Consider the following 12,808-nt stretch of genomic DNA (forward strand, 5'->3'; position numbering starts at 1 on the left):
TTAATTGTAGAGCAACGCCACTTTCTAGAGTACGTACTTAGCCTCTGATGTTCTTCTACTAGGACTCATCAAGTGGTTTAGTTGGTTCCAATTTTAATTATAATTTGTTTTCAACTCTGTATAAAAGATTGATATATTGTAACAGAGACCCTAACAGGGAAGAGAGTTATGGAGGAGAGTGGTGTGAAGAACATCGATGAAACCCTTGCTGAGATTCTTCAGCAATTCAAGAACTTGGACCACAAATTCACATCCTTAGATGCCAAGTATGAGCAGTTGGCCAAGGAGATTCATCACAAGGAAGTGCCATCATCATCATCATCATCATCATCAGAAATTTTAACAACAGATGAATCATCAATCCAAGCAACCCAAGCATCATCAAAAATCTTATGTGAGATTTGTGTTGAAATGAAAGAGACTGATCAGATGTTCAGGTATGAGAGCTGTGTTCACTCCTTCTGCTCTGACTGTGTGGCCAAACATGTGGCCACAAAGATCCAAGACAACATGCTCATTGTCCGTTGTCCAGGATTGGACTGTAAAGCAGTCCTGGAACTGGAAGCCTGTAGGCCACTGCTGCCCCAAGTGGTCATAGAAAGGTGGGAACAAGCCCTTTGTGAAGCACTGGTTCTGGGGGCCAACAAAATTTACTGTCCCTTCAAGGACTGCTCAACAGCTTTGGTGATTGACAATGAAGAAGGAGATGAAGTTAATGTGAGGGAGTCAGAGTGCCCTGTTTGCCATAGATTGTTCTGTGCAAGGTGTCAAGTGTCATGGCATTCAGGGGTTGAGTGTGAGGAGTTTCAGAAGCTGAATAAGGATGAGAGAGGGAGGGAAGATCTAATGGTGAAGGAGCTTGCCAAGGAAAAGCGATGGAAGAGGTGTCCCAGGTGCAAATATTATGTGGAGAAGAGTGCAGGTTGCTTGCGCATCATTTGCAGGTCAATTTTTTTTATTCAATTTTTGTCATATATTCTCTCTCTCTCTCTCTCTCTCTCTCTCTCTCTCTCTCTCTCTCTCTCTCTCTCTCTCTCTCTCTCTATCTCTATATATATATATATGTTATTGAGTGACTCTTGAATCCACACTTGCCCTGACCAAATAATATATGGGAATCTTTTATGACAATAATATTATAAGAAGTTTGTTTGAAATTTTGAATAGAGTTTAAAAATTCAAATCTCATACAGAAACCTTTATATATGAAAAGTATGCATATGATTGTTGCTTATACATAGAGTTTTTTTTTTTTTTTTATTGTCATTATTACAAGGGAATCATAAATTCCATCGCCATCACATTATTAAACAAAAATACTTATGTTGCTTTACTTTGGTAATTGTAAATGGTCTTAATTAAATTCTCATGTGTTCTATATGGTCTTAATCAAAATGACGAATATTTATCTTGCAATTTGACATTTTTATGTTACTAGATTATATCAATTTGACACATTTACGAGATAAAATTAGGGGAGGGGGAATCGAATTTGAGTGCAGTGGGGCAAACTCTACGGTCTTTTCAACTGAGCTGCCCACCAACTACAAACGTAAAACAGTTTAACAAGATAATAACATTACACTTAAAATGAATATTATGCCCAATAGGGCATTGCCTCTCTCAGCATCTAAGTTTTAGTTAGACGTACATGTAATAAAATGATGGGTTAGTGCAGGTTTAGTGCTTTTGCATATATTACTTGGTGGAAGTTTATTTATTATGTATTATGTTTTCAGGTGCAAATTCCAGTTTTGCTATAGATGTGGAGAAAAATGGACACCAACTCATTATGGTTGCCCGGCCCGGCCGGCCGTCACCCAGAGGGAAATCGAAACTTGTTGGGATGTGGGTATTTGTTTTGGTTTGATCCTTTTTGTGTGTTTTTTTATCCTAATGGTTGTACTTTGTCGCAACGAAAGTTCTTAAATTATTATTCGTGTCTCATTTTGGTTCTTAATTTAAATTTTGTCTTAAAATAATATGAAGTTTGAATTGTGTGCTATTTTGATCCCCTCTCCGTCAACATGACAAAGTGGCCTACTATTCAAAGTTTATATACTATTTTGATACAAAATTTAATTTAAGGACCAAAGTGAGATATGTGCAATAATTTAAGGATTACTGTTGCAATTCAGCCTTTTATTTTCTCAGTACTTATTTTTAGTTGTTTCTTGTTTTGCATGTGTAAATCCAAGGGATTCATTATAATTATTTCAACAAGTAAAAATTGATTTGTCTTGTCAATTTTTCCAAAATGAAAAAAATGCTTAATTTTGTTCCGGGTACTTGATAACTAACTAAAGAACAAGTTATGGCTCTTAATTTCCTTCCTTGTGAAAGTAGTTCCAATCATACCAAGATAATTTTTTTATTTCTGTCAGTTGAATATCATGAAAGAAACTCTTGCAGTTAAAAAAAAAAAAAATTGCATTTTACTACCAGACAAGATTCGTTAAGGCATCCCATAAATAGTTTTATTTAAGGGATTATGTGTGGAGTCTATTCTATATTATATTTCAATGATTCAAGTTGTCTATTATTTATGTTTCAATTAAAAGATTATCTTTGCAAAAAATTAGACACATTAGAAACCATTAAAATATTTAATTTTTATAAAATAAATAAACACAGAAAATGTTTTTGATAAGATATTTCTATTTAAAAAATAATAATTCTTTAATGAAGATCTAAAGAGTAGCGACTCCAATGATTAAAATACAAAGTAGAGTGGTTTGGAGATCCCTTCAAGAAACCTTCTTGTTTAAAAGTAAACAATTTAGTTGTAATATGTTTTTGTGTATTATACGAAATATGAATTTAACAAACAATTATATGGTGCCCCCTTGTATAAAATTCTTGGCTCTGCTTCTGGTTGCGAGAGAGATTGAGATCGCATAGCTTTTGTTATGGTTTGTGTTGTTTTTTTTTTTTTTTGTTTTTTTAAAGATTTAGAGGGAGAAGGAATCAAACTTGGGTGCAGAGAGACAAACTCTATAGTCCTTCTAACTAAGCTGTCCAACAACTATTGGTTTGTGTTGCTTAAGAAGGCTTGAGTTTATAAAATCATCAAAATTATATAGTATGAATAAATATAAGCATCAATATTTCCAATATTAATTGGCAGTATATGAGAGCACTTTTTATGTGTGGTGTCACTTAAGTGTAATACGTGGACAACAACTTTGGGTGAAGTAGATATATAATACGAATTATTAAAATACAATATGAAGTGGGCCTATAATGGATCTCTTAAATAAGCATCATGATATTATATATATTTATAGTGAGAAAAATATGGTTATATGAGCAATGTTGAAAAAAGCCTCTTCGCGCGTAGACGTCAAGAGAGTAATTTTCATTTAAAGAAAAGAGAATATGAATATCGATTTTAGTTCTAAATAAGTGGGCTTAAAATAAACCCTTGTTTTATTTTGATGAAAATACATCAATTTCTTTATTTTGAAAATAAATGTTAGTGTTGTATTGGGTATATGTTTAAGTGAAGTTTTTTTTTTTAATTTTTTTTAATGAACTAACAAGTTTGTCCTTATTAATCAATTTATATTAAAGTAGAATAAAAACTAGCATTTTATTAAAATATTGGGGCTACTAATAAATTAATTGGAGCTAAATATCAGCATCCTAGTCCGAATGACCCAAATATTCTCCTATAGATATTATGCCTTATTTGGTAAATATTTATTTTTATAATAAAAAATTAAGTTATTTCTTGTGTGACATGTGTAAATTCAAGTGATTCATTGTTTTTGCTTCAACAAATAAAAATTGATTTGTCTCGCTCCATTGTATCAATTTTTTTATTTTTAAACTACTCCATTGTAGCGATTTAGTTCAAAATAAAGAAGAGTAAATGTCTTTTAAAAAAAAAATAATAATAAGAGAAGTAAATGCTTTATGACAAAAGTTACAAGAATTAAAATACTTTGAGATATATATAACTATAAGTCGAGTCAAATTCCAAAAGGTGAAAACCCCTCCTCGAGGAGTCGAGGACATGTTACAACAACTTACAAGTTACAAGTTTGTTTCTCTCCAAGGAAGGAGCACTAGTGATCGACTAGACTTATAATTGGAGACTACCTCCTTAGCTAAGTTATTGTACGGAGCAACGACACTTCTATATAATTCGACTATATAGACGATGATTATGGTTTAGGATTAAGGGTTAATTTGGTGGAGATCAGAAGTAAAGCCCAAGAGTCATCACCCTGATCTTCATCTCATGAATGTGGTTGACTCCTACTTCTCAACACTCTTCGATTTACTCATGACGACGAGATTAACCCATTTTCATCAGAATATCCCAACTCTCAAACGACACAAAATCCCAGGTCGTCTTCCCCATCATCAACGACAACAGTACAAACAACCCAAGTAGTCGAATCCAGTTCAACCCATGAATATTCATCTTCACAATCTTGTGTGGGATTTGTGTTGAAATAAAAGAGACTGATTAGATGTTCAGGATTAATGAAAGTTGTCCCCACTCATATTGCTCTGATTGTGTGACCAAATATGTGGCCACAAAGATCCAGGACAGGATACACATTTTCTCTTGTCCTGGATTGGACTATAAAGCAGTCTTGGAACCTGAGGCCTGTAGGATAATGCTGCCCCAAGAGGTCCTAGAAAGGTGGGCCAAGCCCTTTGTGAGGCACTAGTTTTGGGGGCCCAGAAAATCTACTGTCCCTTCAAGGTGTAAGGTATTTGAGAAAGAGAGAGAATTGCGTAAGCCTCAGTTAATGAGGATACGATTGTATTGATCATTATATAGAAGGCTTACATGAAGGTTTACAAGAGTCCAAGTAAAACTATAATACTGAAAGATAAATACTAGTGTAACAGATAAATACACAACATGACTACAAGATAATCAGATAAATCAACTGCTAGATAGGATTGGATCCTTATCACTCTTATCACAAGGATTGCTCAACAAAATTGGTGATTGACAATGAAGAAGGAGATCAAGTTAATGTGAGGGAGTCAGAGTATCCTTTGTGCCATATATTGTTCTGTGCAAGGTGTCAAGTGCCATGGCATTCAGGGCTTAAGTATGAGCAGTTTCAGTGGCTGAATGAGGATGAGAGTAGTAAGCAAGATCTAATGGTGGTGCAGCTTGCCAACAAGAACAAGTGGAAGAGGTGCCCCAGTTGCAAATTTTATATGGTGAAGACAGAAGGTTGCTTAAAAATTACTTGCAGGTCAGTTTGTTTTTGGTGTTACGTTGAAAGATTTTGTCACCATCATGCTTTCTTTATCAAAGTTATTAAACAAAAATATTTATCTTGCTTTCCTTGGGTAATTTAAATGGTCTTAATTAACTCATTATGTTGCTTTTCTTTAGTGCTTTTGCATATATTAATTACTTGGTGGAACTGTGGAAGTTAATTTATTACATATTATGAATTTTGGTGGAGCGAAAATTCTTAAACTATTACTGCCGTCTCATTTTGGTTTTTAAGTTGAATTTACCTTAAAATCATACAAATTTTGAACCGTGTGCTATTTTTGTTCCTTCCCCATCTCGTCAACATGACAAAGTGGCACACAATTCAAAATTCATACACTATTTTGAAATAAATTTAATTTAAGGACCAAAGTGATATATGCAATAGTTTAAAGACTGCTACTGCAATTGCAATTAAGTCTTATATTTTCTCACTACTTATTTTTAGTTGTTTCTTGTGTGGCATGTGTAAATCCAAGTGATTCATTATAATTTCTTCTAACAAGTACAAATTGATTTACTTTGCTTAATTTTCTTAAACGAAAAAGTTCTTAATTTTGTTCTAGATACTTGATGATTAACTTAAGAACAAATTATACTAGCAAAAAAGAACAAGTTATATCTCTAAATTTTCTTTTGTTAAAATAGTAATAAGGGTTAATTATAGCAAATGGACGTGACTTTTATACCTATTTTCAAATCAGGCTGCGACATTCAATTTGTTTCAATTAAGGACTCCAATCACTTATATTTCAATCAATGACTTTCCGTCGACTCTGTTATAACATCCGTTAAAAATTGGTCATGTGTCAAGCACATGACCAATTTTTAGGGATATAATTGATATTTCTCACTATTAAAATAGTTATAAAAAAAATTAAAACAAAAGGAAGAAAATTAAATAAAAAATAAACAGAAGGAAGAAAAAAAAATTAAAAACAAACTAATAGAAGAATAAAAATTAAAAACAAACTAAAAGGAAATTTTTTCTTGAGAAATTAAAAGTAGAAAAAGAAAGATATTAATTGTTTCAATGTTTCATTACAATTCATTACAAAGTCAAGAATACATTTATATAGACATCTTACAGAAATTTCTAGTTTGTTAGAGAAAGTGATTGACTCATGATTATGATTACAATCCGGAAGAATGAGTGATTTACTTTTATGGTGTGTTTGGATGGAGAAAAAAAACTTGGAATTTAAACAAAACTCAGCATTTAAGAAATTACATGTTCTAATTTCCTTGTTTAGGTCCATAAATATAAAATTTTGTAAATTATATATGAAAAAAAACTTGAGATTTGAAGGCTGTAAATTCCACTTAAATTGTTGTCATTTTCAAAATTTCAATTTTTATAAAGAAAAAAAAAGTCGTGTCCACCCATCACCTTGCCAATTAATTACAATACCACCACCACTACCATCATGCCGCCGCTACCACCACCACCACTGCCACCGCCACCGCCACCATCACCACCACAACCATCGACACCACCTCCGCCGCCACCACCACCTCTGTCACCACTACCACCGCCACCACCGCCACCGTCACCACCAACACCAACACCGCCACCACCACTACCACCGCCCGCTGACACCATCATCGACACCACCTTCGTCGCTGCCACCACCACAGCCGCCATTACTGCCACCACCGTCGCTGCCACCATCACCACCATTGACACCACCACCGACACTGACACTGCCGCCACCGCCTCCATCACCAGTGCCATCACCACCACCATCGCCGTCGCCACCACCATCACCACCACCGCCAATGTCGCCGTTGCCGCCACCTCCAATACTCCAATTTTTTCCACCACTGTTTCTCTCACCGCCCGTGGGCCATTACCCCTACTACCATCGTCAACTCACCACAAGCATCATTTTTATTGTTGCCAGTTTGCCACCATAACCATAACTCTTTTATAAAACTATTATAAATTTCGTATTTAAATTCCATTATGATTAAATTTATCCAAACAAGAGAATTTACAGATTCTATAATTTTAAATCACGTCATTTGTAAATTCCTTAGTAGTTTCAAACTACTTCATCCAAACGCACTATTGATGAAATATACTACTCGTGATCCACACCTTTAAATTTAAATTAGATTTTTTTGTTTTTTACGATTTTTTGTGTCATTTTCCTTTCAAGATTTCATCATTTGGACAACCCATAAAATCCGAAGATCTAATTTGGAGAAACTTTCCATGAATTCCTTGAATTGCACTGGCTATAAAATTTGTAACTTGATCAAGTATGAGTTGAGTCTCCAACCGGCCTAACCCGCTCATGCCCACCCCTAGGATTTCTTATGATTATGTAAATGGGTATTCAAAGCTTAGGCCGACTTAAAGTCTTAAAGGGTGTTCTCTATTTAATGTTATTTTACACGTAAATAAAATGATAGCTTAAGTACATTTACATCCACTAATTATAGGGTCCATTTTAGGTTGATACACAGATTATAAAATATTTCAAATTTTCTCATTAACTATAGAGTTCATTTCAAGTTGGTCAACAAATTATAAAACATTTCAAATTTTCCCATTAACTATAGGGTTCATTTCAAATTAGTCCACGAACTAACAAAAAACATACAGAATAATAGACAAAACCGGGTTGACAAAAAAACCAGACCGAACCGAATTATTTATATATTTTTTATTTATCATATAAAAGATATATGTTTTAAATAAAAAATGTATAAGGTGTTTTTTTGCCCATGTTGGGTTTGAACCCATGACCATTTTAGGATAACGAAAGTGTAAATTCCCACTACACCACTTAGCCACTTATATTATTCAAGTACATGCAATAAATTTATAGGCATACTTATACTTGAAATATAATAATTTATAAAATTATAATTGGTATTCTACACCATAACCTTATATCCTAAACCATAAAGTCTGAAACCTTATACCTTAAAAATTAACCCTATACTCTAATAATTTTAGTATATAAACTATAAATTATAGTTTTGGACTTTTAATACTATTTTTACAATATAGAAACTATAAATTATATAAAATATAAACTAGAAGTATTTTTAGACTTTTTGCAATGATAATATTTAAATAGAGACCTAAAATAATATCTAAAAAAAAAAAAGGAATGATATATAAAATATATTTAATTTTATAAATTATTATATTTCAAGTATCAGTATGCCTATAAATATATTGCATGTACTTGAATTTCACAAGTGGTTAAGTGGTGTAGTTGGAATTCATACTTTAATTCTCCTCACAAGGTCTTGGGTTCAAACCCCAGCATATGCAAAAAACACTTTACACCGTTTTTATTCAATATATATAACTTTTATATAATATAAAATATATAAATATATATAAATAATCCGGTTTGGTCTAGTTTTTTTGTAAACCCGGTTTTATCTATAATTTTGTATGTTTTTTGTTAGTTAATGGGGAAATTTGAAATAGAAAATTAGGATTAAATACCAAATCTCAATAATTTTTTGGTATACCATGAAGACCATATAATTTTTCAATTGAACTACTAAATTTAATTGTAGTTTTTTAGATTAGGTCACAAATATGTTGGCCCCTTTGATTTGAGCCTTTTCTATTTGACATTTTTATCTTTTGGCCTACATATGATGAGTGTTAGTTAAAATTTATAAAGTTTTGACAAAATTGCTCTTGAAACTTTTATATTATTTTGAAAATTTGCTAATTTAGTCTCAACTTCACATTTAGTTGTGACTGTACGACACTCACAATTTCAAATTTAGTTGTGACTGAACGACAGTCACATCTAAGCTGTAAGACAGTCACAGTTAAGTTGTGACTTACTTGAATTTTTTTTAGAGAAATTATACTACAATTTAGTATAAATAGAGGTCAAAACAATACTTTTACTCAAAATAATATATAGTATAGTGGTGTGAGTTGTCTCTTTCAATTTACCAAGATAGTCACAGTTAAGTTGTGACTGGATTGATTTTTTTTTTAATATAATATAGTATAAATTAATGTAATATGTGTGGTGTAATATTATTTTTATTTTTTTATTGTAGTAGCATGTGATGTAATATATGTAAATTTTAATACCTTTTACTTTATTAATTTGTTTGATTTTTCAACTAGTATCTAATCTAAAATGCTATTTAATTTTGGTACCTAAACTAAAAAGTTATTGAAATTTAGTAGTTAAAATCAATGGACCTAATTTGAAATGTTTTATAGTTCGTGGACCAACTTAAAATGAACCTTATAGTTAATAGGAAAATTTAAAATATTTTATAATTCGTGGACCAATTTAAAATAGACCCTATAATTGATGGATGTAAATGTACTTGAGCCTAAAATGATTTTGCATGAGATTTTTGCACTCTTAAGTCTTAACCACTATAACTAAAAGCCCACATATAATTAGCTTTCTTGAATAGAGATTAGAAGACTAATGTTGCTAACAATTAATCAATTCTCAATCCCCGTTACGACCTATATCCTCCCTTTTCTCTCCTGTATCAAATTCAATTAATTTGGGAGCGTTGATGCTCCATAAAAATTAAAAGAAGGAAATGGAGCGTTGATGCTCCATAAATGATTAGAATTTAAACAAGTAAAAATTAAAATTTGTTAATACGAGAGTAATTTGGGTCAGGGATAAAAACTGTAATCACCCTATGTATTGATGAGGTCTGTGATCTCAAAAAGATATGGCTTTATTATTTTGCATTCATATCTTACCATAATTAAAAGTTGTTAGAGCAAAATTTCTCCAAAGGGTGCTTAAATTTTTTAAAGATATTCTGTGTGGCCCACGTGATGTGGCGAATTTGTATAGTTTTTACACTATATGTTATTTGCTATTAAAAGATTTAAGAGATATTATTTGGAGAATCCAAATTGTCATTTTTATTACCCAGAAGCTAACTGGTGACTTTCCCTACCTATAAAATATAAATAATGCACATATGACATATCCATCTATTGTTTAAAGCAAACACAACAATAAAGGCCAAGAGAGAGAAATCTTTACTCTCTAAAGTCTAAAGTAAACTGATGGGGGTTCTCCTACAAATCGTTCTAAGCATTTATCTTGATTTATTCTAAGGTTGCTCTAGGTATTTATCTTGGTTTATTCTAAGATTGCTATTATAAATTAAGGTATGTATTTTATGTTTATTGAATTTCGACATTAAGTTATTGTGAAAATCATGAACTTCCTCATGCATAGTATAGAAATTGGTTCAGTATGTGATTATTTTTTATCCCACAGTTGTGATATTATCTTTTGTTTTTATTAAAATACTTTTTAAGATACATATATCACAGCAAGTCAAGTCAAATCCCAAAAGGTGGAAACCCCTCAAGGAAGGAGCACTAGACTTCCAATTGGAGATGACCTTCTTACCTAAGTTTATTATAAAGCAGTGCCACTTCTATAATTCTATATAAATTATAAACATCACAAACTGCCATGACACGATCATAGTGTTTTACTAAGAACATAAACTGCTTCTATTAAGGGAGATCAGAACATGGCCCAAGAGTCATCAGCCTTTGACCTCAAGAATGTGGATGACTTCTTCTTGTCAGCACTCTTTGATGAAACCCATGATGCCGATGAATCTCAATCATCACCCCAAATCTTATGTGAGATTTGTGTTGAAATGAAAGGGGATGATCAGATGTTCAAGAATGAGAGATGTGTTCACTCCTTTTGCTCTGATTGTGTGACCAAACATGTGGCCACAAAAATCCAAGACAGAATACACATTGTCACTTGTCCTGGATTGGACTGTAAAGCAGTCCTGGAAATGGAGGCCTGTTGGCCAATTCTGCCCAAGGAGGTCCTTGAAAGGTGGGACCAAGCCCTTTGTGAGGCACTGGTTCTGGGGGCCCATAAAATCTACTGTCCCTTCAAGGACTGCTCAACAGCTTTGGTGATTGACAAAGAAGATGGAGAGGTTGTGAGGCAGTCAGAGTGCCCTGTTTGCCATAGATTGTTCTGTGCAGGGTGTCAAGTGCCATGGCATCCAGGGGTTGAGTGTGAGGAGTTTCAGAGTATGAATGAGGATGAGAGAGGAAGGGAAGATCTAATGGTGAAGGAGCTTGCCAAGGAAAAGCAGTGGAAGAGGTGCCCCATGTGCAAATTTTATGTGGAGAAGACTGAAGGTTGTTTGCACATTACTTGCAGGTCAGTGTTTGAGTTTGGTTATTGTATATGTCTCCAGAAAATTTTATCAGGCATATAATTTTATGATTGTTCCTTACATAAAGCATTTATTCATAACTGCACCATAAATGTCACAGTCTTAAGTACTTTCTCATGTTATATGCTTAATAGATTTCAATAAGATGAAAGTTTTATCTTACTAGACGGTTTGAGTTTGAAGTGTTATGTGCTTGATTATAAATTTAGAGACTTAATCGGTTGGAATGTTATTTAAATGTATGTTCCATATTTTCATAGTACAACATAATTGACATGAGCATTACCCTTTAAATGATGATTATGCCAAATGGAACCTTGCCTCTCTCAGCATCTAAGTTTTAGTTAATGATGTAATAAAATTATTGAATAATGTAGGTTTAGTGCTTTTGCATAGTTTACTTGGTGGAAGCTTATCTATCATGTATTGTGTGTTTTCAGGTGCCATTTCCAGTTCTGCTATGGATGTGGAGCAGAATGGACAGAGAATCATGGTGGTTGTCAGAATTGATTGATGAAAGGCATTGAGATGGTATAGTTATTGTTATGGTTTGTGTTGCCTAAGAAGGCTTGAGTTTATAATATCATCAAAACTCCATATATATGAAGGAATTATATAGTTATGCTAAGTAGATTGTGGTTTTTTGAGGTTTGTCATTTCAACAACTTGATGATTGTAACACCTGTAGAGGCATAAAATGCCTCATGCAATCAAATTTAATGGATTTTTCACTTTCTTTAAATTGGCTTCTAAATTCGAATATTTTTCTTTCTTGTCATACACACCATTTGGTAAGTTGTATAATAAGTGAACCCTATTCTAACCATAATTGGCTCAATTCTTGTCACAATTGTGCCTACCTTTAAGTTTAGTCACAATTCTAACCATGATATGCAAGGTAATTAAGTTAGGTAACAGCAATGGATTCATAAATTTTTTTCATGGAGGCGAGCCAGTGGACACTATCTAGCATTTATGTGAGTGTGTCACTTGTAGATTTCGATTAGATGTCAGCCTCTAATATCATCTTGGTTTGGCTTGATTTTCTCTTTGTATGTATGTGGACAATACGTTTGTATGTGGTTAAATGAATAATTGTACGTAGGTTCAAATAGTATTCATTACTTGTTGCTTGCCCCTTGGTTGAGACATTTCAACAAACGGGTTCACCTCATTTCTATAGAAAACATTAAAAAAAAAAAAACGTGAGAGGAGGAGATTTTAATGGGTTGTTAAACTGAGGACTGGGGAAAGCTGCTGTACTCTTAATTTTTGTTAGAATTTTTAAAATTTGTTTTAGTACATTTAGTAAAGAAATATTCTAATGAAGTAATGATAAATAATTTATTATCTTTTTAG

At 32.8% G+C, this 12,808-nt stretch overlaps 1 protein-coding gene and 1 pseudogene across 1 annotated transcript; both read left to right on the forward strand.

The window, feature by feature from the left end:
* Positions 1 to 168: 168 nt before the first annotated feature.
* LOC147286854 (uncharacterized) lies at positions 169 to 5,736 on the forward strand (annotated as a pseudogene).
* Positions 5,737 to 10,774: 5,038 nt separating this feature from the next.
* Positions 10,775 to 12,123, forward strand: LOC147286855 (E3 ubiquitin-protein ligase RSL1-like). The gene is made up of 2 exons (XM_086242384.1): positions 10,775 to 11,433; positions 11,890 to 12,123. Exons 1-2 carry the CDS (start codon positions 10,775 to 10,777, stop codon positions 11,957 to 11,959), a joined length of 729 nt encoding a protein of 242 aa, XP_086098510.1. The 3' UTR covers positions 11,960 to 12,123.
* Positions 12,124 to 12,808: the final 685 nt, after the last annotated feature.

Source organism: Dryas octopetala, chromosome 4 (genome assembly GCF_963921425.1).
Source record: "Dryas octopetala chromosome 4, drDryOcto1.1, whole genome shotgun sequence".
Classification (NCBI taxonomy): Eukaryota; Viridiplantae; Streptophyta; class Magnoliopsida; order Rosales; family Rosaceae; genus Dryas; species Dryas octopetala.

Bases quoted from the DNA above. Each gene is read 5' to 3' on its own strand.
- LOC147286855 (XM_086242384.1), top strand. From the start codon at position 10,775: ATGGCCCAAGAGTCATCAGCCTTTGACCTCAAGAATGTGGATGACTTC. The intron at 11,434-11,889 runs GTCAGTGTTTGA...GTGTGTTTTCAG, and splicing joins TGTTTGCACATTACTTGCAG to GTGCCATTTCCAGTTCTGCT.